Source organism: Sebastes fasciatus, chromosome 19 (assembly GCF_043250625.1).
Source record: "Sebastes fasciatus isolate fSebFas1 chromosome 19, fSebFas1.pri, whole genome shotgun sequence".
In the NCBI taxonomy this organism is placed as follows: Eukaryota; Metazoa; Chordata; class Actinopteri; order Perciformes; family Sebastidae; genus Sebastes; species Sebastes fasciatus.
Genome location: NC_133813.1, coordinates 7,210,606 through 7,235,635, shown reverse-complemented (window position 1 = coordinate 7,235,635; position 25,030 = coordinate 7,210,606). Strand labels below are relative to the sequence as shown.

At 40.4% G+C, this 25,030-nt stretch overlaps 1 protein-coding gene across 3 annotated transcripts in view; it reads left to right on the top strand.

Annotated features, from left to right (window-relative positions):
- The window catches only part of LOC141757117 (ras-specific guanine nucleotide-releasing factor RalGPS1), a 70,427-nt gene extending 46,384 nt beyond the window's left edge, over window positions 1-24,043 (top strand). The window contains exons 9-21 of one of the 3 annotated variants that reach the window (XR_012591590.1): window positions 2,848-2,985; window positions 3,489-3,582; window positions 7,721-7,788; window positions 15,858-15,984; window positions 17,270-17,421; window positions 17,568-17,616; window positions 19,094-19,174; window positions 20,048-20,153; window positions 20,274-20,366; window positions 20,494-20,599; window positions 20,696-20,787; window positions 21,556-23,068; window positions 23,109-24,043. Coding sequence is in view for 2 of the 3 variants with exons in the window: in XM_074617393.1 (XP_074473494.1) it covers window positions 2,848-2,985; window positions 3,489-3,582; window positions 7,721-7,788; window positions 15,858-15,984; window positions 17,114-17,155; window positions 17,270-17,421; window positions 17,568-17,616; window positions 19,094-19,174; window positions 20,048-20,153; window positions 20,274-20,366; window positions 20,494-20,599; window positions 20,696-20,787; window positions 21,556-21,585 (1,178 nt within the window). In the remaining variant the exon portion in view is untranslated. Of the gene's footprint in view, window positions 1-2,847; window positions 2,986-3,488; window positions 3,583-7,720; window positions 7,789-15,857; window positions 15,985-17,113; window positions 17,156-17,269; window positions 17,422-17,567; window positions 17,617-19,093; window positions 19,175-20,047; window positions 20,154-20,273; window positions 20,367-20,493; window positions 20,600-20,695; window positions 20,788-21,555 lie in introns of all 3 variants that reach the window. The other 2 variants (XM_074617393.1, XM_074617394.1) reach the window with 2 other exon arrangements.
- The last annotated feature ends 987 nt before the right edge of the window (window positions 24,044-25,030 follow it).

The following is a 25,030-nucleotide window of genomic DNA, read 5'->3' as shown; positions in this document are numbered from 1 at the left end:
GGTGGGCTTTCCCAGCACACCATGAACAACACTTAACCAGTCTTATATAACATCATCATCATTCATTATAAATTGTTGTAAATGTCAATAGGAAACCATAATTAGCCGTTATCCGTCTGCCTCGGGTTTTACAATTTTTTTTGTTTAGGATTCAAGGAAAGATGCAGTTTTTATGTGACCTCAAATTGATGTCGTCAACATCAGAGGGAGGATTTGTTCCTTATAAACAAAGCTACTAGCATTGTGCGGGTATGGATATATAGTGTGGGCAAAACCTCACTGTTAAAAGTCAAAGAGAGTTGTAATTAACCAGCCAGTCAAACATTTAACAGCAGAAATCAGACAGTCGGGGGTTTTCATCGCTGATGTGACAGAGGATCCGTCATTTTATTTCATTATTTATTGAATTGATTTATTTGTAGTTAGAATATGACAGATATATACACTGAAATAAATCACACATAAACGCAAACACACTTCATATACACATAAATGCATACATATTCTCGTATACCCGCAACAACAAAAAACTGAGGTAGAGGAAGGAAACTGAGATTTCTCATAAAACTCAAACGACATGAACAAAAAACATTAATTATAAATTATAAAACACAATAAGGCAATGACAGGACAAATTGTAATCCCATTTGTAATGCCATTTACACTGAGTGCATCTCTGGCAGATTGACTTCCTTGGGCGTAATGTCGGTTAACGGTTAAACGGTTAATTATTAACATCCCTAGTATGTGGGAAGTGAGTGGTGAAGCAAGAGAGAAAGAGTGGCGGCGGCAAATGTGTGTGATGTTGTGAGCAAATAAGTAAGGAAGTGGAGAGGAAGACAAGAGTTAGTTTAGCTTTGAGAATGTCAAGTGAATGTTCAGTGGAAGTTTGTGCAGAAATAGCGGCCGGCTCCGTGAAGAGGACAAGCTCCTTGTGTAGATATAAACGGCTCATTCTAAGCTAACAAAAACACAATGATTCTTATTTTCAGGTGATTATACACTAAAGAAAACATACCTATTAATATTATATTTAATTTCTGTCAATAGATCCTCCGAAATGTTACAACCTGTTCCTTTAATGAAAGCCTATTAACTCAATGTTCCATCCCCTGCCATTGAATGGTGTTGGTCCACCTGGCTCCATGCAGCTGCTAACCTTAATAGAAAAAATAATGCTGTTTGTCACCCCAACATGAGTAGAGTTCTGGAGCAACACTGAATATTTATTTAGTTTGGAAAGCTGTTAGATGTTGAGATTTTGCCCGTAGCAACGTCATCTGTTATTAAAGTCGGTGCAGAATTATTAGTGTTGTTTAATTTGTGGTTGTTTGTAAAACCTGTCGCAGCTGTTTGAGGATCTGAACTGATTTGCTTGTTAAACAACTCGACACATTCCTGGTTTCAACCGTAATGTGTTTGAGATTTTACAAAATGATTTGGAAACAACATCTGTTGGGATGTCTATCCATCTGTCTGCCGTGTGCATATACTGTGTGTATATATATATATATATATATATATATATATATATACACTGTATTCTGGCTCAGGGAGAGTTTCCAGTCTGGTATTTAGCAACATTTAGTACAGAGTAATTAAGACGAATTGTAGGAAAGTCGGTGACTCAACAGATGTTTTCCAGGTTATTTTTTGACACATTGGATGTGCTCTGCGGTTTTTCCTGCTGTCCTTGGTAATAGATGCCAGAAATCAGACATGCAACCGTTCAACGCAACCGTTCGACTTCAATAACAATGCATGTGGCTCCGTAGAGACATTCCTTGGCATTAGTTAGTATCCAAAACCAAAGAAATAAAAATGCGTTACATATGTACATTAATATATAAAAGACAGTATCCATCCATCTTCAACCGCTTATCCGGGATCGGGTCGCGGGGGCAACAGCTCCAGCAGGGGACCCCAAACTTCCCTTTCCCGGGCCACATTAACCAGCTCTGACTGGGGGATCCCGAGGCGTTCCCAGGCCAGAGTAGAGATATAATCTCTCCACCTAGTCCTGGGTCTTCCCCGTGGTCTCCTCCCAGCTGGTCGTGCCTGGAACACCTCCCAAGGGAGGCGCCCAGGGGGCATCCGTGCTAGATGCCCGAACCACCTCAACTGGCTCCTTTTGACGCAAAGGAGCAGCGACTCTACTCCGAGTCCCTCACGGATGACTGAGCTTCTTACCCTATCTCTAAGGGAGATGCCAGCCACCCTCCTGAGGAAACCCATTTCGTCCGCTTGCACCCGCGACCTCGTTCTTTCGGTCATGATCCAACCCTCATGACCATAGGTGAGAGTAGGAACGAAGATTGAACGGTAGATCGAGAGCTTTGCCTTCCGGCTCAGCTCTCTTTTCGTCACAACGGTGCGGTAAAGTGAATGCAATACCGCCCCTGCTGCTCCGATTCTCCGACCAATCAAAGACAGTAAGATATGTTAATTTATAAATTACTGATCAATAAAATGTATTGTAGCTTATTTTTATCCCGGAAGCCCCAATTCAATTTGCATCCCATTTTCTTTGTATTCATGGTCCCCAGAGAACGGGGATGACCTTGACTTCCTTTAGAGCAAAATGTCAGCTCTGCTCGCAAGTTATCTCACAGTCGAACAGGCAGATTGAAAATTTAAAATAGCACAGCATATTGTTTTTCTTACAAAGGACCACACTGTCCTTGGTCATGAAGGATCTCTTAAAGCCAGATATTCTTTCATTGAAATGAAAGGGTGCGTTTTGATTTGCTTTGTTCCATAAGTTGGCATTTGGTCGAAGCAAAGTTTGTGTCAGTGCTGGGATTCACTTAGTGACTGTCTTGTCTTGTCTGGTGTTGTCTCCTCCAGGGATCTACCTGTTGGACATGATCTACATCGACTCAGCCTATCCTGCGTCAGACAGCATCATAGAGACGGAGCAGCGGACCAATCAGATGAACAACCTTCTGAGGGTCATCTCTGACCTGCAGGTGTCATGTAACTATGGTAAGAAACAAGTATCTAGTATAAACAATATATTAAATGCTTGCTAGTGGTATTTGATATTATTATTGTTATTATAATTATATTTAATTTGCTATTTCTAGAACAAAACATGAAACATTAAAAGAATGAGATAAAACATTCTCAACTCAAAGTTCACTTATTTAACTATTCCCAAAGCTTTCGGGAGTATCCCACAGCCAAAGCCAAAACGTTGCGTTATACTCCCACTATGCTGAACATAGAAACAAAGCAGATCCTGATAGATGTGGGTGTTTAACTCTCCTTTTTGTGTGTCATTTGTATTCACTACCAAAGTCCTGTATTTAATTTTTGTGCACATTCAGACCTATCATCACTGTCTGAGCATACATTCTTATTTTGTTTCTTATTTTTGTGTTTCCTTTATTCAAAATGTTAAAACAAATCCTGCCTACACTATATTAGGACTGTCAGATTGAGTGTTTCATCCAGAGTGACTTCGTCCAACCTTTTTTTTTCTTCAGATTACTTGGTGAACCTGCCACATATCCAGAAGTATCTGCTGTCAGTTCGCTACATAGAGGAACTCCAGAAGTTTGTAGAGGATGACAACTATAAGTAAGTAACTTCAAGTAAGTTTAATTTCAGTGACCGGCACTGCCGTGGCGCTAGAACACATTTTACAGTCCCGCAGTGAGTGTGTGGACGTTCACCTCCCCGGGGGATAAACTCTTTATTGTGCACACTTATGGCCAGATTACCAAGAACATTCCCTGAAAAGTCTGTCCACTTTGGTCAAGCTTTTCTCCAGCACATGGAAACATGGCGGGCGTGAAATTGACGGGGGTCAATGCGCAGGAAGCAGGATGTAAAACGGCAGGCAGCTGGTTTCATCTGTCTCCACGGGGAGCTCATTCATCCAGCAGCATCCGCTGATGACTTTCTCAGGCAGCGTCTCCGATCCTCTTGCTCAGGAATGGCTCTGGCTGTCCGCCGCGGCTCGTGACAGTTTGGATTTAGCGCTTGGTGTTCGAGGGTGGGACGTCATTACGAGGCTCTGGTTATACTCTTATTTATTTCTTAGTCTCACCTTTTTCAGACTGCACTTTCAGGTGGGACATAAAGTATTTATTAATGAGTCATAATTTAGAGATTTTCATCAGATCAGATTTCAGTAACGCTGAAATTACTGAAAGCCTGGGTCTGTATTTGCAGACTTGAGGCAACCTTTGAAAGAAGAAATTACATATTCTTGCTCCCTCAAATTGAAAGTTGAATTTATGAGCAATAAATCACGCTTTAAACCTTTACTCACTTCAGTGCACTCCGGTTTTACTGTAACAACCTCACTCAGGCTTATATGACGAGGAGTTTATGGTGGCCAGTGCTGACTTTATGACTCTTTTACACTTGTTCTACTATCGGCCTCTCTGTCCCACTATAACCTGTTCACCCAGCCTCTCTGTCCCACTATAACCAGTCCACTCAGCCTCTCTGTCCCATTATAACCAGTCCACTCAGCCTATCTGTCCCACTATAACCAGTCCACTAAGCCTCTCTGTCCCATTATAACCAGTCCACTCAGCCTCTCTGTCCCACTATAACCAGTCCACCCAGCCTCTCTGTCCCACTATAACCAGTCCACTCAGCCTCTCTGTCCCATTATAACCAGTCCACTCACCCTCTCTGTCCCACTATAACCAGTCAACTCAGCTTATATGTCCCACTACAACCAGTCCACTCAGCCTCTCTGTCCCACTATAAGCAGTCCACTCACCCTCTCTGTCCCACTATAACCAGTCCACTCAGTCTCTCTGTCCCGTCCTGTGTCTTGCGCTCTCATTGGCTGTAGGTCAGGGCCTGAGTCCCCCGACAGGTCCAGATATTTAGCATGCTAGATATCTGGAATATGTCTGCGAGGCACCGGCGAGCATCTTTGAGCAGCTCACACATGACGCTCGAGCACCGATGTGCGAGCGGTGAGCCAACGGCGATTTGCCTCTGATCTGGGTCTTTTGTCGGGGAGCAGAAAATCAGGGCTAAGGTCATGTAGTGTGAACTCGTCATTGTCCTCCTCCTGAGACAAACTCGCCTCGCAGTCTAAAAATGTACAACGTGGAGAAAGACAAAACAGCTGTAGGATGACCGGAGCCTTTCAGAGGACACCTTTAACCTGCACACACTCAGATCAGTCAGAGAGGAAATACACTTTCCAGACTCGTTTGAAGCGTTTGAATTTAAGTTGAAATATGAGAGGAGCTTTTTCCGCAGAACGTGTGTGTGGACGAGTCCCCAGAGCCTGTGTGTTAAATCAAAAGTCACTCTGGGGTCAGCTGGCTACCTCCAACATGATGGAGGCACCAGTGAAAAGCAGTAAATGATGATGTGTTGCACCATTTTCCATTGTTAGGCATGATGAAGTGGAAGAAAACTGGCCTACATGAATAGGAACACCCCCACAACCCTCTCCGGGGGGGGTCACACCTCACAGCTTGAAGGCGTCTTTATTACACTAAAGAAAATTTAACAAAAGTTAATGGAACAAATGTTGTTGATGAATGTTATGATGTTAATTACAATGTAAACTGAGAAGCAGAACTATATTTCGTCTAGTCCACAGCAACAACAACTCTCTTGTCCGCAGCAGTTTAATTAGAAATGCATGTAGACAGTGAAAGTTTCTAACATTAGTCAGGTTATAGTCGGTAAATTAATCAAATGTGAGTATCGTGCAGCGATGGTGAGATGGTCACAGAGCATTAATGTAGTGACAAGAGTGAAAGCAGATGAAACCGAGCTGATTGTATGATGTAATGTGGACATTACACATGACGGATTGTGTTTGAAGTTCGCATGGTACTCCCCGGCTCTTCAAACAGACATTCATAAACACAACCAAACCCACTCTCGCTAATTAATGACCATTTTCGCCACAGTTCCTTCCACCCACGGTGTTTCAATAAATACTTTCCATGTGTGGTGACGAGCGACGGAATCCCATTTACCATATGCAAACAGAGCATGTGCAGACAGGAAGAGAGATTCTTCCATCCTCACTGACACCAGCAGGTCAGCTTGGCTCTGATGATTAGGGCTGTCATGGTGAAGGAATTTCCCCTGCGGTGATAATGATAGGCTCCACAGCTTGATATGCGGCTTTATTGCCTTTTTTATTTTTTATTATTTTTTGCAAATTACTTCATTTATCCTGATTTTACTGCTTTATAAATACGCTTTATTGTTAAGCTATTATTAGTTATATTGTTGCTTTTTAAATGACAAAGTTGATGCTTTGTTTGTGTCTGGTTGCTATGATACATAATATTCGCAAAAGTAAAAATGTCGGTACAAGTTAGAGTACTTGGTCTGGATGAAGGAAAGGCTGAAGACGTAGGGAGAGAGGACGGACCCGCCGGTTTATGTGCATTAATTTCTCCTAAATTGTTGTTGTTGTTCAGCACTTGTAGCCTACATGTAAGATGTGATAGTTTGTCTTTGTGACATTTATCCCGCCCCTCCTCCATTGTGATTGGACGGCTGGGTACAAAGTGACAGTGACGAGCGCAGCGTTTTATCCAAAGTTGAACATTTTTCAACTCTTGGTGACCAGAAAAAACAAAACAAATGTGCGTATTAAATCTGAAATAGGCGAGATTGGAACAATTTAAAAAAAGTATTTTTTATAAAACGGTTGCTATATCGTGACAGTAGCACATGAAACGTGTAACCTGGAAAAAAATCATGTGCCTTTGTGTCCTCCGGTGTCCTCCAATGTCCTGACAGCATCTGCAAGATTTCACAGACCAGAGGAAAACAAGCATTCAGAGCTAACCTGAGGCCTGCTGTCCATCTGCCATCCATGAGAGCCGGCTGTCAATCACTCGCGAACTCCAACCAAACGGTCAAACTAGGCAGCGCTGATCAAATATGAATCAATATTATGTTACGTTAATGCCTATTTCTCTCCTCAAATGTTTTCAGAATCATCTTGTAGTGCACGGTTTAGCTGTAAAATGAGAAAGTTTGTGACGCGGCCGCAATTGTAAAATCTGGTGAAGGAACGCCAAGTACCGGTCACATGACCGGAGCACAGCCAATAGGAACGCTCTCTCAATGAAATGACCTGTGATTGGTCAAAGTCTCCCGTCACGGGCTAGATTTTCTAAAGCCTGAAAACAGAGCCATTAGGAGGAGCAGAAGTCTAGTTTTCTCTCAGAACACTTGAATTACAATATGCTGAAGGTTATTATGGAATTTATGCCCAATGATGTACTGCCTACTGCCACTTTAACTGAATAACAGATATTAACTTGCGTTAAATTCCGACTGCCAGCCGTACTGTCTTGACTGGCTTGAAACAAGGATTTAATCAGTGAATCCTGTCTTTAAATTACAGTCGTAATTCAAACTAACTTCATAGCAGTGCATCTTATTCAAGTGACTGAGCCGTGTTTTCCTTTTTCTCAACTCACCTTTTACATCAACAGAAGTCTCATTGCTCAGTTGAGTAATGCCCAGTGAGTCATACTGTAGGCTGGTTCTGATTTTTCTTTAATTATCTTGGGTAAATAAATTGAAGCCATGGTAAAAAAAGGTCTGTAATTGGATGTGTTTATGCTCATACTTTTCTGCATCATTTTCTGAATGATTAACTCTGTAATTAAACTGCTGGAATCGATACCACAGCAGTGTGAGAGTGTGTGATGTAGTTCTGTGTGAACACTAGTGACTATTAGCTAAACTGTTTGTGTTGCAGGCTTTCTCTGAAGATTGAACCTGGCAACAGCTCCCCTCGCATCGCTTCTTCTAAAGAAGACCTGGCAGGTAAGACACACACACACATGGTAGAGCTACACTGATGCAATAGTCATCCAGTGGTCCAGTTTAATTTAAATACTTATTTAGTTCTGCATTTGCATTATTAGATTAAATTACATTTTATGACGTCTTTTTATAAGTCAGAACTACAAAATGTTTCCAGACACTATTGCACCAATATCATTGAAAAAGCAGGGAGGGTAAATCTTATGTAACTTTACATAATTATAAGTATAGTTATAATTACGCATGAATCGTAGCACGTAACAGAAGATGAGACAATAAGTTATGTAGAGGAGGCAAACCAACCACCAGTTTTCATTATTTAAATCACTATACGATACATTTTGTTCATCTTCTTCTCATTAGAGCTAGAGGAGGAGGAGAGGATATACTGTTTATATCTATATATAAATACATATAAATCACTAAATATCAACATTTTTTGAGACTGAATCACAGCATGGCTTTTTCTATGGTGTTCCTCAAGGTCTTGATGTCTTAATGTGGTATTTTTGAGGGATTATTGATCATTTGTATCAATTCTCTAGTGGTAAAAAATGGTTAAATTTAGCACCAAATCTGTGTAACAAATGGTATCAACCCAAAAATGCATTTATTTAGTGCAAGTAAAAATGGACTTGCGCTATATAAATGCAAGTCCATTTACCATTTATACACTCTCACTATTTATTTTTAATTCATCCATTCATGCATGTTTATTTCTGATTTATGACTAGAACAACTTGACCCACAGTTGTGAGTTGCATCTCAAATTACTCTTTAGATTCCCAGTTTTCAGATGATGTACACCACTTCTATGTGACATCTACTGTTAACCTGCTATCTCCCCATAAAGACCCCCTGTACCCCCCTAAAAAAGACAAAAACAGGTCTATTGTGGGTCTCAGAGGGTTAATAATGTGTCTGAGTTTCCCCTAATGAGCAGAAATAATAGAAGCTGTTTGATAAATAACATACATGTTGTGAAGTGTTTAGATCATAGCTGAATGATCCCCGACAGCTTTCTGCAGGTTAAGTTGGATACAGCGCGTCTCTGTATTGACACTTGATTGATTATGTTTTGATTGGGTTGGAAAAGAAAATTGCAGAGAGCCAGCTGGCTGTGGATTACACAAACAACCAAACTGGTCTGTCAGTGTCATCTCCATCATTTCCTGCTTATCCTCCATCCTCCCTCACCTCTCTTTGCTCCCTGGAGTCATCGTGGAGGTGAGGAGTCTGCAGTGAACACACAGCGAGGCAGCTGCATCTGTAAAAAGTGTGCGGACAGTTCCAGCGCGGTGGGAGCTGAGTGAAAAGTTCCATGAGGACATGTTGCAGAGGGCCAGTCCACTTCCTTTATTTTCCTTTCTTGTGTTTTGCCGGGGGGTTTCGAGGGGTTCATTTGGAGCGGGCTGCGGTGATGTAATGCGGCAGGAACAAGAGCCAAGAGCTGGATGTCGGTCAGGATAACGAAGAGGGATGAACCCAGAGCCACCACATCAAAGACAGCGCGGCGCTGTGCGGCTGTAATTCACACCCCGTGAAATGATTGGATTCATGCTGGAATCATTAGAAGATTAGTTGACAGATTAGTTGAAATCATAACAATTTAGATAATTGCTTTATTGTTTGAGGAATAACTTTGATTTGTCATTTATCGATTAAAAATAGAAAAACCTGAGCTGCTTCCTCCAGCTGGAAGATTTAGTGTTCCTTTTTTTTCACTTGTATTTTTATTGAGAAGAAAATTTTAATATTTAATAATGACAGTAAGTAGCTGAGCTTATCCGATCAGTATTGGGGCCGATCCAGGTATATTTTAATGGTTGTTATTGGATGAAATAAAGCCGATCTGCTGGGTTTTATCCACCTCAACCTGCTGGTGTTGCAGCGCTCCTCTCCTGTACGACAGCTGGGCTGACTGCCTGCATTTCGCTGCAAATGCGAGAGGAAATTAGATGTGAGAATGTGAACTATTATTTGGACGCACCACTGAGTGACTCGGAGTTCTGACACCCGTATTGGTTAAATACACAGATTCTTCCTAAAACATCATTGCACGTGGTCAGTAAGGGAAGCTGGTTAAGTCAGCATCAATGTAAACTTGCTGTTGGAGGGTTTTATAACTGACTTCCACTCCTCGCTATCTGGTTTGGGATAGCACTTATGGCGGACCCTCCACGCAAAAGGGGCCGGATTGGATTTTGATAGCTTGGATGCATTTCAGATGTTTGGCTTTGTATCCATGAAGCATCCTGTAGTGATTTTAGCTGCTTCTGAGTAAACAGAGCCACTTCAGAGTGCCTGAACACTTCCAAGGACTTTAGATGTCTGCACAATGTTGACATAGTAATTCTTCTGCCTATCGTAGTATCTAATACTGTTCGACAACGACGTGCAGGACACTACTGCTTTATTTCACATCCGTCATTACATACTAGGGCTGTCAATGGATTCAAATATTTATCTTGATTAATCGCATGATTTTCCATAATTAATCGGGATTAATCGCACATTTTTTATCTGTTCAAAATGTACCTTAAAGATAGGGTCGACGATGTTGGAAAGCTTGCATAATTTGAAAGTGGCATCGCCTCTGGAGCTCCGTCTAAACCCCACGCCCTCCCCTCGGGGCTCCTTTCAAGGCAATGCCCCCCACACACATGCACGAGCACTGCCGCATCAAAACTACTTCACAGACACAGAGCGGAGAGAGGACCTCAACTCAAAAACGCTACCTCATGACATGTAACCGCGGCAGTGCTACTGCAGGGCTGAGATTTCTCCTCCATTCTCCAGTAATCTTGCGGCGGCGACGTGCTTTGAGTTCAGGCTGGTGCACGCCAAGAGTAGAGTACGAGCAGGGAGGCAGGGAGGCATCTGATTGGTTCTTTCCAAGCGGACCTCGAGGCAGTGATTGGTAGACGTTTTTTACAGGATTACAGCAGCTACAGATTGACGGCTCTTTTCCGGTGCTTTTTCAGAGCTGTCGGGGTGTAAAGACCATTTCAACCAATATAACAAATAGTGTAGACTGGAGAACATCGTCAACACTGCCTTCTAAATAATGTTGGAGTAATTTTTGATAATTGTTTAGGTAAAAATAGGGGTAATTTCAAAGAAATTTCCAACGTGCTACTACATGCTAATTATCACCTACTTAGCATGACATTTGTGTTACCAAATCTTTTGTTTTAGACGTTTGACATGCTGTGCCTTCACAATAGAATGTAACTTATAATCAGCATTATTTTTAGATAAATGAACAAATTCATAGCCGTTTAGGGTTAGTGAATTCTTTACTTGAACTTAACGTCCTGTAGAGGAAGTTAACGACGCAGCTAACAGCAGCAGTATATGTCAGCCGTTCCACAGCAGTGTCCTCGGGGAATAAACGCATTGATCTTTTTTTCCATGGACTCATGTCTCGCGGGCCGGCCAGCCACATTAGTAACTGCTATTCTCTATCTCGCTCTACCACTTCTCACACAATTTCATATAATTACATTTCAGACAATGTGGTGGTATTAATCTTCGTAGAGTGACGGAGTCATTAGGTGCGTGTCGCTGGACTAACTGGAGGAGATTGTTTCAAGTTACTTATCATCAAATGCACATCTGTTGTCAATGAAACTCTTTGATCTCAAGCTCCCTCCAACGATGCTAATTAAATATGTATATAAGAAAATCACAAAAGCAAAATGAGAATCTAGGACGCAAAATAGTGCAAGTTAGAACTGTGCAGTAAAGGAGGGAAAGGTTTCAATTTCAGTGCATGTTAATCACAGAAGTGTATTTCTGTGCCAAGAGTGTAATGTGCTGCAGTCACTATAATAATAAACAGGACATCAGTGAATCATTTAGGAAGGAAACGTATGTCTGAGCTATTACATGGAAAAGTTTAGCCTCAGGGAGAACGTTTGGTTTCTGTCATTACAATATATTTTTTTCTTATAAAGATATACAGCCTCTCTCGTAATAAAAGTTTCCTGTTGTGATAAATTAGTTTGAGATTATCAGGCTTGTTGCAGAATCTGGTTTCAGACCTGAAAATAGTGAACTCTGACCATAAATGGATGAGGTAGTTTGCCATCTTTCGGTTTTGTGCATTATCAAATATGGGATTGTCCTCCAGGCCAAGTAGCTATTGCAAAAGTTTGGCCATAAAGTCGCTGGTATGAGGGTAGTAAGTATTAATTAACCTTAGTCTAAAAGTAGTCCAAAGAAAGTTAAACCGAAACAATAGATGCAACTGTGCAGAAAATAGCTTCTCGACATACCAGAAGGCCCGCCATGCATCATATTTTATAAGCTGATGTAATGTTTGCCTTTGAAATGTAGCGGAGAAAAAAGTATAAAGTGGAAAACAAATGTTACACACTGTACAAGTGCCTCATTTTGTACTGAAGTACAGCAATTTAGTACATGTATTTAGTTACTTTCCACCATTGCACCTGTGCCTTGTACACAGTAAATGTAAAAAAACATAACTGATGAGAAATGTGCAGTTATTTCCCTTTTATTCACTGTTCAGTGTCTAGAACTTGGAGGCTGACATATAGTTGTTCTGACTTGAGTGATATGGTGTGTGAGTGTCTCATCAGTGCATAACAAGTGCAGCTTTTTCCTCCTCATGCTGGTCAGATGATCATTCGGAGTTATATAACATGGCAGAAAAAGGCCGCTCCGGCTGTGTCCACTGGCTCGTTGGCTCATTCACAATAAACAAGTGTCATGCACGTCACACAAGAATTTGGTTTACTCACTCTCTCCAGTGAGTGTTAGATGACATGGTGGAGCAGATTGGACAAAAACAAGAGAAATCCCACGTGACAGGATGCATTCACCCCGTTCATACATCACCGTGTGGAGAAAATACATTTATTTTTCTTATACTGTCTGTCTGAATATACCTGTATTCAGCCTTATCTGAAACACAGATTACAGAAGCAAAGAGACGAAACTGTGGTGTTTTTTTGACAATGGCCGCTAGATAGCGCTGCGTCATTTTGGACTGAAAACGCCAATGAGTCTGTGGCCATGGATGTCTTTTAGGTAAATCAACTTCCCAGTATGAACATTTAATTAGCCCTCATTTAAATCGTAAATGTCCTAAAAGTTGTAAAATGAACTAACAGCTGAATCCAGAGTTATTTTCCTCGGCATAATGAACGTGCATCAGACCCACGGGACTGCACCGCCCTGCACGCTCATATGACATATCCAGTTCTGCCAGCTTCCGGCTTGTGGCTGTAATAATGGATATATTGGCTGTAATTCATCACTTTTATCATCTTATAATACACCAATGGGCTGTATGCTGTAAGCCTGTACCGTGGTGGATGTAGTAACGTCCCCGTTCCCAAACAACCGGCTATCGGCCAGTAGCTAGTAGTGCTAGTAGCATGACATAAACAGAATTTAATGTAGTTGTAGGTTATTTACTAACACGCCGAACAAAAGCACAGGACACAACCTCTTATACATCCATGGTCTGTTGGACATCGATATTGGAGGTCCTTGACATACAAAAATGTTAGATTGTTCTCAAAATCTGTGTGCTGGATTTTTCTAACTTCCATTTAGGGCCACCGCAGTTTTTCCTCGACAAAATTTAGCGCAACTTCATAGCGTTATTTAGTATTCTTTCTGACAATCTAGCATGACATTGTTGGTAACAATGGATTCCTTAGATTTTTCCTTAGTTTCATATGATACCATCACAATATATTACGTTTCTTTACTCTAAAAACCCGGTATAACCTCGGAAAGGCAGAATAGCATCAGAGTTTTAAGGGTTAAACAACCTTTTTTTCAACATTTTTTACACGATCACCCCAGAATGTTTTTTTCACCTCTTCACCTCGTAAAAATCCCCAGAAATGTCGCCTATCTCACTCTCCCAATTTCAGTGTTACGTATTTAGATTCCATCATGTTTTTTTGCCAGAAATGATTGTAAATTGTTAACAGCTCTTGCAGATTTTATTTGCAAAACTAAATATGATGAATAACTAAAATATAGTACAGCTTTTAAAACAGTGATATTATAAAGTTTGTAAACTTAAAACGTTAAAATTGTTAGCTAAATGGGTTAAGGGTGAGTTTGTGTGTGGAAATGGAGAGTCATGTTTGTATACTTTAAGTGAGTACTCAGAATAGGGTGCTATTCTGCTGAGTGTGCAGAAAGCACGTTGCAGTGACCCCAAACCAGCACGTGTCTTTACGAGTTAATAGCAGAGTAATTAAGGCATATTAAGGCAGCCTCTCTCCCAGAGGGATCACATTATCCTGCCACTTTACATGGATTCCTCCACTTCGAACTTTACCACATATGTTTCTTGATTACAAAATTGCAGATGAGTCAACATTTTCCTCTTGTTGTAGGAGAGAGAGTCTGATTTGAACAAATTCCATAGTATATTATCAGTGGGAATACATCAGCTTCTCCACCAAAAAACACTCAACAGGCACAATCACATCCAGCTGTGTGTGCGTCCTCTGCAGTGTTCCTACTCTACATAAGGCTCATAGTACTTAGCACCGCGACATCACTTCATACAAGTCAGAAGTGTTTTAAGCTGAGTATGAACATAGACTGCCCTGCTCGGTCCAAACTGGTCACGTCTAGCTGGTTTAAATGGCCCCAGTGGGTTTCCAGTGAGAGGGAACGGAGAGTGACTCAGAGCTTCCACTGCCACATAATGCACCAATCCAACACTAGTCCTATAGAAGGCAGAGCTGTGGCTGCGCTGATGATAGGACTATGTGGGCAGACCTATTATACATTCACACAATCGCTTTACAGAGAAACATGTAGATGGAGTCCCGACAGTTGATGAAGGCTTTGGTTCCTGATGTAAATCATGTTTATTTTTATTCTTTGCCTCACTGGCTCCATCTCGTGCTGATGGAAAGCATTTTTTAAAGAAGAGCTGATATACTTAGGGAGGTTCCTACTGGAGTGAAATGACCCCGAAGGATCTACAGTAGCAGCCATGATAAGAGCTGTTTGAATTCTCTAGATGCTAAGGAAAGGTGCTTCAATGCTTCATTTTTTATCTCCTTTTTCAATTCCAACCTCACACAACTCGTGCAGTATAATCCAAGTCTCATGTATCCAGTCGTATGCTCGCTACTTACCAAAAACATGCATCTTCGTTAAAACCGTACTATTTAAAGGTTCCATATCGTGCTCATTTTCAGGTTCATACTTGTATTTTGTGTTTCTACTAGAACATGTTTACATGCTGTAATGTTAAAAAAACGTTATTTTCCTCGTACTGTCTGCCTGAATATACCTGTATTTACCCTCTGTCTGAAACGCTCCGTTTTAGTGCATTTCAATGGAATTGCGTTGCTAGGCAACAGTTTGGGTCCATGTTTACTTCCCGTCAGCGGACGTTATTTACATACACTGCAACAGGATATAAACTGGGACACATTTAGAATGTTTATGTTTAAAACCGTGTAATGATCTATATATTGCATATTTGTGACATCACAAATGGACAGAAATCCTAACGGCGTGTTTCAAACGCACAATTTCTGAATACGGGCTGTGTTTATTTCTCCGTATATTGAGCGTTTTGATCGTTTCACAGTATTTATACAGCACTTAAACCTGCTTTATAATATCAAAGACATGAAAATCTCCCCTTTTACAATATGGGACCTTTTAAAGTACTTCCTCTATTACCATCTCGTGCTTGCGCAGGTGCGTTTTAAGTCCGGACGAGTAGCGCACCTCCGTCACAAAAACAAAGTTTTCGTCAAGAATTCAAGATAACATGGGGTGAATAATTGATACACAAATGATCATTCTGTGGGTGAAGTATTCCTTTAAAGTACAACAACATGTGTGTTTATATGTATCTGCCTCTATTACACCCTCGACACTAAAGACAAACTTTTACCTGCCAGCTTGTCAAAATCTAGAGATGTTTCTGTAAGTTTGTTTCAGTCAACACTATAATCAATAATGATACCTCATCTCTGATGTAATTACACATACAAGCTGAGATAGAATTACAGTGCTGTAGCAGTGATGACTTGTTTTCTGTGTTCCAGGTCTGTCCGAGGTATCTGCCTCTCGGAGGTATAACCGACGGCCCACCTGCCCCGACGCCTCCGTCGGGGTTCATATCCAAACCCCCCCTCCCTCTCACCACAGGAAGAGCCATAGCTTGGGAAACAAGTGAGTATGACAGGATGTGATTCATACAAACAAATGACATCCAGTTTAAAGTCTAACTTTAAATGTGTTAAATAAGAGGTGGAACATCTAGTGGCAGCCGTGAACAACTACAGCAACACTGGTAAACTTGTGTTTTCCTCATAAACTTTCTGTATTCAAATTTCAGTAACACTTCATTTTACAGGTCCGCAAATTTCATGGTCATTATGTGATAATTAGCAAGTAAACTATTTGAAATTTATTTGGAATTACTGCCAAATTACCCCAATATTTACCCCAAAATCTATCAAAAATTACTTTATTATAAACATTATTTAATAATTATATGCTAAAATAGCAAATAATGGTTAAAATAGGGCCTTTAGGCTTGAGAAGCGGCTGTGCGCTGCTCTTCATCGGAGGTGGAAAACTAATAGAAGACACTTCTGATCAGACACAAATCTCACCATCGTGTGACTTATTGTCTACACATATGTAACCTGGTAGATAATGTAATGATTCAGGGAGTTTTTTAAAGAAATTTCAAAGAAGTTATTATGCTAATTATTATCTATTTACCAGCAGACATGGAAATAATGCATATTAATTAACTTTTATTTTTTTCCTAGAAATGTATTAAATAAATTACCAGCTATTTATTACTGCTTATTGGGAAATAGCGGAATATAATTATTAAATAATGCTTATAATACATATAAAATAATAATAATAAAAGTCCAGTCATGTCCCAAGTCAAGACAGCCAAACAAAGTAATGTTTGAGGTAAATATTGGGTTAATTATCACCTAATTACCATGACATTTGCGGACCTGTAAAATGAAGTGTTACCAAAATTTCATTTATTAAATCCAGGCTTAGAATCAGTTTTTTACTGATAACTGCAGAAAATAATACCTGAGGGTTTCTTCTATGTTCTATCTAACATTTCTAAATTTTAAAAGTATGCACTTTAGAACCACACTGTAACACAATAGCGATTGATGGTAATGCTGTAAGAGGAAAAAGCAAAGTGTTAGTACAATAATACAGCAGCAGTATCCACTATTGGTCACATGTAGCCATGCAAGCAACACAAAGCAACACAACCCAGCTAATCAATACTGATTCTGATCATTTTTGACACATGCAGACATGCAGAGCAGCAATACGATACAAGGCAAACCAAGCTCAGGTTGGGAAAACCTAAACTGAACTTTATATTGAAAAATTCCCCACGAGTATGAACTGCATTGTGACATCTTTAACACCGGCCATCTGTACGTTTCCCTTGTTGTTGTGTCCACAGCATGATGTGTCAGTATGGCATGTCGGAGAGCAGGAGCGCCACGTTTCCCATAGAGAAAGCCCGACACCTGCTGGACGACAGCTTCTTAGAGTCTCAGAGTCCAGTCAGAAATGATCCACACAGTACGTCCGTGTCCAATGGCCTGTCATTAGGTATGTGCAGATAACGCTGAAGCTTAAGAAAATATTATTTTCTACAATTTGGAACCTTTGTGTTGAAGTTTTCTTCCACACTGCTTATAATATTTACAAATGCCTGATTAACTTTCCTCATAAACTCCTGTGTTTTCTCCTGATAGGCAGCAGTGAGAGCTCTTTTGGGGAGGAGCTGTCACCTGGAATGGAAAGGTGAGAACCAGTCTTCACATATTTAATCCTTTTATGTTTTAATCACTTTGAAATGACAAATAAAGTATGTCCAGCATTTAATTGATTTATTTAACTATTTAGATAACAAGCTGAGGACAAAAAAAATTTAATTGTTTGCTCACACTTTTATCCCATTAAAAACACGTCGCCATCTCAAAGTCATCATCAGCCTACAGTCAGATTCTGTTGAATAATGAGGCAGATAATATTCAACATTTTTGTCAATTAATCCCATGAAAAGACTAAACCAATAATGTGTTAGTGCATGTCTCAATACTTTGACTTCTCTACTCAAATTTGAGCCCATTAGTTCCTACTGAAGATGTAAATCTTCAAAAACATCTCACAAAATACAGTTTCGTTTTTATTTAAGTCTCAGTAATTTCTTAAAACAGCTGCTCACTGTAGTTTTTATCAAACAAACAGAAGGAAATAGTGCATTTGTTAGGGACTATTTTAAGCTGCGGATTAATCGAGCTTTAGTGCTCTAGTGCAGTGGTTCCCAACCTGAGGTCTGGGGGTGCGCCAGGATTTGTCTGCTCTGAGGTTGTCAAAATTAGATTTGTTTATGTGCAGTATAACTAAAATCATAATAATACACTTACTGGATCATTTATACAACAGTCTGTGTATTAAACTATTTAAAAATATTTTTTTTTTCCTACTTTGTAGCAAAATCTAATGAAATATTTTGCTTCAATCCATATTTGTTGGCGTTTAGCCTTTCAAAAACAATATTTTCACATTTGCTCTCCCACTTGAAGCACAGAAAGAGAAGCACGCACCTGTATTAACGGGGCGGCCTAGTAGCAATCTAACAACACCATAAATTACATTTATTTAACCACAATAACAACAAAATATATTTGGGCTATAATGCTATTATAGGAAATTAATTAAGTCGTTAAAAAAAAATAATACTATATATACTTGGCAAATCTGTCAAGACGTCATCACTTAATTTATGTTGACAAAACTGACGCGATATAATCATTAAAGAAAGTTGACTTAATAAAAAAAAGGCTAATTTACACTGAATCACTTTATCCAAATTGAAGATTTTGTGGAAGATTTGTAATTTTTTTTATTGATGATTTAAGATCAAAAGACTTATCTTTTAAACTTTGACTTTGTCTGAGAAATGCACTTCTGTGTCACCAGTATCTGTGCCGGCAGCATATTCATTATACATATAATATCAATGTATTTGAATGTTGCTAACATCTTATGTCAAGTTAATCATACTGTATATCTATGTTTGTCCCAGTAAGAACATAGAATACATATTTCAGTGGCAGATTCAAAACAGGCTGGTGATTGGCCAATATGATCCTGTATGAATTGGCTTTAGTTTACACTCTGGGTTCTTCTGGTGACACGAGATTACACTGAACAGTTCTGCTAACCAAAAAGGTCAATGAGCCCGAGACTGACTGTGACAATGTGTGACAAACAGGGGCCGCATGTACGCAACGCTGGGCCCCAACTGGAGGGTCCCGCTTCGCAACTCCCCCCGGAGCCGCAGCTATGTTTACAGGTACAGTGAAGGAGGAGAGTAAGAGGTTGATATCACTTTAAATAAGAATTAACTCATCTTTATGGGGTTATAGAAGTTAAACTCAAATGTGTTTTTATCTCACCTCATCCCTTCACTGCATGCTGGTGGAAGTCAGGTGTCATTTTTAACTCTATTTCTCAGAAATTAAATTTTGCTGTGGGCTTTTCTTTCCTCTTCCTAGCTACAGCTGAATTCTGTAGTATAATAGTCTCCTAATTCTGTAAAGGGTCAGTTACCAAAACATAAAAAATCTAAAGCAGATAGTTTGACCAAATCTGTTGACAGCATTTTCTGTTGATTATCCAGAATAACAGGGTCACCGATCCACTGAAATTTCTTTGGAATTACTACAAAATTACCCCAATATTTACCTCAAAATCTACCGGAAAATACTTTGTTATAAACATTATTTAATAATTATATTCAGCTCCACACAGTTTACCACATGCATCATCACACATGTGTCACCAGGAAACCACACACATCATAAACGAGGACGGAGGTTGTTTTTCGGCTATATTGTGAACATGGTTTCAATTGACAACAGGTGACTTAGATCAGATCAGACCATCATGTCTTTGGCCTACTTCACTTCACTGCTACAGTCTGTGACAGTCACTGCAGAGGAGCTGTGCTTTGTGTCTGTCCCGTTTTTTGACTCAATCATCTATCTATAAGAAAAGCTAACCATAATGTCGGTGTTGGTCACTTGCATGCTTTCTCTATCTCTCTCACAGAGCACCATTATTGTGTCAAACACTGAATTGCACACTTTGAACTCTGAATACTGGACATAAATCAGTTGCTTATTATGCTCTGTGTGTCTCTTCTCCACTGCCCATCACCTTTTAGCTCCTCTGCTGCCAACTCCTGCTACGGATGCTGTGAGGCCGGCAGTGTGACTATTGAAGGACCCCTGCGAAGGAAAACACTGCTGAAGGAGGGACGGAAGCCAAAGGTACAGCAATCTTTGATTTCACCATGGTTTACTCTGTTTTCCTCCTTCCATGTCAGCAAATTGGAGAGGAATTACCTGAGGAGAGTTTTCAGCATACCCGTTTTATTTGCTGTGTTGCAGTTGTCATCGTGGACCAGATTTTGGATCACTCTGTCTGGATCAGCACTGACTTTCTATGGGGCGAAAGCACTGAGGGCCTCTGAGAGGAAACATGTAAGTTTAAATAACATAAAACTGGATCTTTCCCGAACCTTGAAGGTGCTAAATTCCAATTCTTATGATTGAGTGATTGACATGTTTTCCGTGAATGTAAACCACTGTAACCCTGTGTCTGCCACAGTATAAATCCAACTTCTGTAAGAAGGTGTGCGTGACTGGATGGATGGTGGTGTTGCCAGATGACCCAGCCAGACCCAACATCTTCCAGCTCAACGACCCAGACAAAGGTCAGCGTCACACCACAAAACAGAGCTCCTGTTGTTTCCCTTTGTCCGTCATTTATAATCAGATAATCACACAAAGCCATTTGTGTCAATTCACAGGCAATGTTTACAAGTTCCAGACAGGATCCAGGTTTTCAGCGATCATCTGGCACAAAAACCTGGAAGAGGCTTGTAGGAGCAGTAGACCTCAGGTATGTTCGGCACACACACTCAGTCAGATGAAACAACTTTTTTTCCTGAAGAGACGGATCAATAGAAATGTTAATATACAGCATATGATATGGACAGTAGAACCATAAATATTTGAGCCATCTGCAGAAACAGGGAGACATGAACAAGGTGTAGACACTTTTCTCCATCTGTGTTTAAGTTACAAATAGATTAATTAGATTTGTATTTAAATGCATTAATACAATCGAAGACAAAAATACTTCCACAATTCCACTGTTCTTAAATGATGAATTTGTAGCCGAATTGAACTTTTTGCAACTTAATTTTTATTGACATTTTCAGGCAGTAAGAAAAGATTGCTATCGGCAACATGTCAATGACATATGTAATGGTTTACATCTTATTTTTTCCTGTATTTAACATATTGATTCGGGCTGTCAGTCGATAAAAACATTTAATTGTGATTAATCGCAGGATTGTCCATAGTTAATCGTGATTAACTGTTCAAAATGTACCTTTAAGGGAGATTTGTCAAGTATTTAATACTGTTATCAACATGTGAGTGGACAAACATGCTTGCACATATGAAGTGAAGTTCACGTCAACCACGACCATTTCCTAACCCTAAATGGTTGTTACCTAAACCTAACTTCCTCTACGTTTCCTCTAACTGCCTCTAAATAAGACCTACGAGTGAATTGGTGTATTTTTTTTTCCATTTTGACAGAGCTAGCGGCTTTCCTCGTTTCTAATTCTTGTGCTAAATATCTGCTCTATTCTTTCAACAGATACCAGCAAACCTCATGTCATTTGAATGAGAGCAAACCTCACCCAGCGGGACATTATTGTGCCAAACCCATTTTGTTTGGGAAGTATAGACTAAATAATGGAATTTGGTGGTATCTACTGAAACGGGAGAGTCGAGAAGCGTCTGACACTGTAGAAGAAGCTCTTTGAAACTGGATGCGTGACTGCATAACGCCAACACACCGGCTTTCTTCTTCACCGGGACTTAATGTGGAATAATCCAGTGAATGGAAGACTTTGGTTCTTTGGTTTTGACTCTCAGCCTCCTTGTTCACTGTCATTCGTTATGCTGCTAAAAAACAATGTGAGCAAGCACATCGTTTTTTTTTTTTTGGCCCATGTTGGGTTTCTGTTTGGGTGAAACGATCAGTGGACAACAGTGTTAGCTGACTGATGTTGATCTTCGGTTTGCAGACCAGTGTTTTACGGCCTTCAAATGGAGCTCAGGTTTTTAACACGGAAAGTTGGAAAAAAAAAAAAAGACACCCCAAGTGGTTAAAAAAAAGTGAAACTGCTATTGCAGTGTTTTTCTGCATTTCAACATCATACCGGAGTAAGAGTAGGCAACAACGTCAACGCACATCCCAACTTGTGAACTTGGATCTATCGGAGTCGTGAGCATGAAAAACGTGACCCTGTTTGAAGGTCTTTTTTTTTTTACCATTAAAGAGCAGCACTGCAGCAAAAAGGACAAAGTCGTCATCACCTTCAGCCCTGTGACATACAGCTGGACTGAATCTGTTCCAAAAAAAGGAGAATTCGTAGTTGTACAGAAACATTATGGAACCATGAAGTTGGCTTGAAGAGCCTAAATTGTCGGTCAAATGAAGAAAGCAGCCCTGGATCACTTCACCTGTCCACCCCTCGCTACCTCAGCTGGTAGTCCTCCTGTAAAAGGTGTTTATTGATGTACATAACAAGGTTTACAAAATGGCAACAATTCATATTTTCTACAGAACAAATCAAAAAAAATTGTCAGAACAAGGTTGATAATTACAATCAGTAGAGCAGAAGACAGCCAGCTGTTGTCCACACCAGTATGCCGAGGCAGCCGGTGGAGTGAATTTAAAGCAATTTACACTGAAGTACCAAGCTTTCAACAATCATGTGTGTGTGTAAATATTGTATTTATTTGTAAAAGAGTTTATTTTTTGACAGTTGGCCATCAAAGGGAAATGGTACAATCTTTATCTTTGACTTACCACTTGCTGCAGGAAGCTGCTCCTCAGAGACTGTTGGTGGGAAGCCACCCTAAAACTTAGATTGACTCCCCAACTGAAGGACATTGGAATAAGGGAAGTCTCCATCAGCATTGGTACTGTTAAATGACCTGCTTCAAAAGCCAAATGTTAAATTTAAAGGTTAATTCTGCTTTATTACAACTTGGATTTATTTTCCTCGGTTTAGCCGTCATTCCTAACAGTGATAATAACATTGTTCTCCGGGGTTATTACTGACATCTGGGAAGCATAAGATGAAACATAAGAACGACAGGTTAGAGATAGGAGGAAGGGTTACCCTAGAAAAGAACTAGTTGGCACGACATGTTGTCCAACCATGACTACCACGAACTATCAGCGTTGAAGGCCGACTGTTGCGTCACCTCACATTGCCTTTGAACACACCGCAAAGACTACAGCCGACAGCCAGTTAGCACGTACGTTCTGCGCCTGCATGAGAGGAAATAACTCTCCATGCCAGCAGGTGGCGGTAGTCTGTATTCGTCATTCAAAAAGGGAAACCAGAAGACCGACAACGACGGATATACAAGCTGTTGTTTTGAAACGTTCATGAAACAGAGCGGCGTTTGACGACTATTTTCACACCACTCTCACTCACCACTTAGCTTCATTCCAGATGGCCATGTCGTTCTGAAAATATCCGTGTGTTGGAACGATCAGATGTGATGAAGATGAAAAATGAGAAGAGCCTTCTTCTTTCCTCACTTCTGTTTCTCTTCTTCTGCACTGATTCGCCAATTCAGCCAATCAGATTGATATCTGTCACCAACGAGCTCCAACCCCGTTTCAACATGATGAATCGGCCTTAAAAACCTCCGACACGGGCAGACTAGAGCCGACGGTGCGGGACACACCGCAAAAACTAGGCCGACAGACGCTCAGCGACAGCCCCAAACTGCCTATAGAGGAGGGAGGAGATGTGATGACGTGGTTATTTTCAGACAGTCTCTCTTGGAACACGTTCATAGTGTTGCACTCGGTTGTTCACATTAAAAAAGTGACAGAAATTGTTTTATAACAAATGAAAAAAGAGAGCTAGAGAGAGAACTTCAAACACTGTCTCCTGTCTCACCTCCACACAGCTGGTCAGTCACAGAGGCCCTGTTCAGACCTGGTATTAACATGCATCCTGGGTGATCCGAGTACAAGTGGACAGCTCTAAGTACAGGTGTGAACGCACCCGAGGCACATTGAGGAGATCCGATCGCTCAGACGACATTCGGAGGTGATCAGGGCCGCATATGGCCACATTAAGGACCGCCTACTCAACTGACGTGTGTTACGAGAGAGGCGATCCACAACAGCTTATGATGGAATAGTGTTGATATTAATTCTGCAGCGACGCTGCTAAAACTTTACATCATTAATATGCCATTAATACGTGCATTGTCCGTACCGGTTACAAACAGGCTCAGTAATGAACGACACTAATGTGCTGACAGATTCTGTCTTTTAATGTTATTTAATATTATAGCTGATAACGCCATTTCAGCCGACGGCGCCGTCCTGGAAGTGTAGCACCCACCCTCCGGTTAACTCCCCCCCCCCCCCCAGGTTAACACTGTTAGCTCCTTCAACACTTTTGCCATTGTTTGCACTGTTAACGCTGTTAGCACCGCCGTCGACAGCCTCTAAATAAAGTGGTTTAGACAATCTGGATAAATTGCTGGTTTGTTTCCAACCTGATGTTCCAACACCAAAGCTGTGAAAAAAAAACCCAAGTTGTAATAAATTGTAATTATCCTTTACGAGTAAAAAATGTAAATGAAGTTGTACTAATAGATGCCATATTTCTAACATTTCCCTGTTGTAAATCACAGTAACTGTCAGTCATTTATTTATGATATTAATCGATCGCAACGGTGGCAAAAAAATATTGAAAAACAGTAATGAAAGCGTATACTTGTCAAGTGTAAAAAATCTCATGAGTTCAATGTTCTCTGTGTTGTTTTTCAGAACTCATTCATGTGTTGTCCTTGACTTTAAAAAAAAAAAAGGCGGACTATTTTTAAAAGTCAACATGAAGTAGTCCGATTGTTTCTCCAGTATTATCGACCGTCTGCAGATGAATGCAGTCATGAAGGCTCTAGAGGACTATCGGGGTGATAATGCCTGATTAAGCCCTTTTAATAGAAATCATATACTTTACATCACAGCTAATCATTCTGCAAATCATGCTGGAAATTTACTGTCTTTACTGTTCAGTGGATTCCAT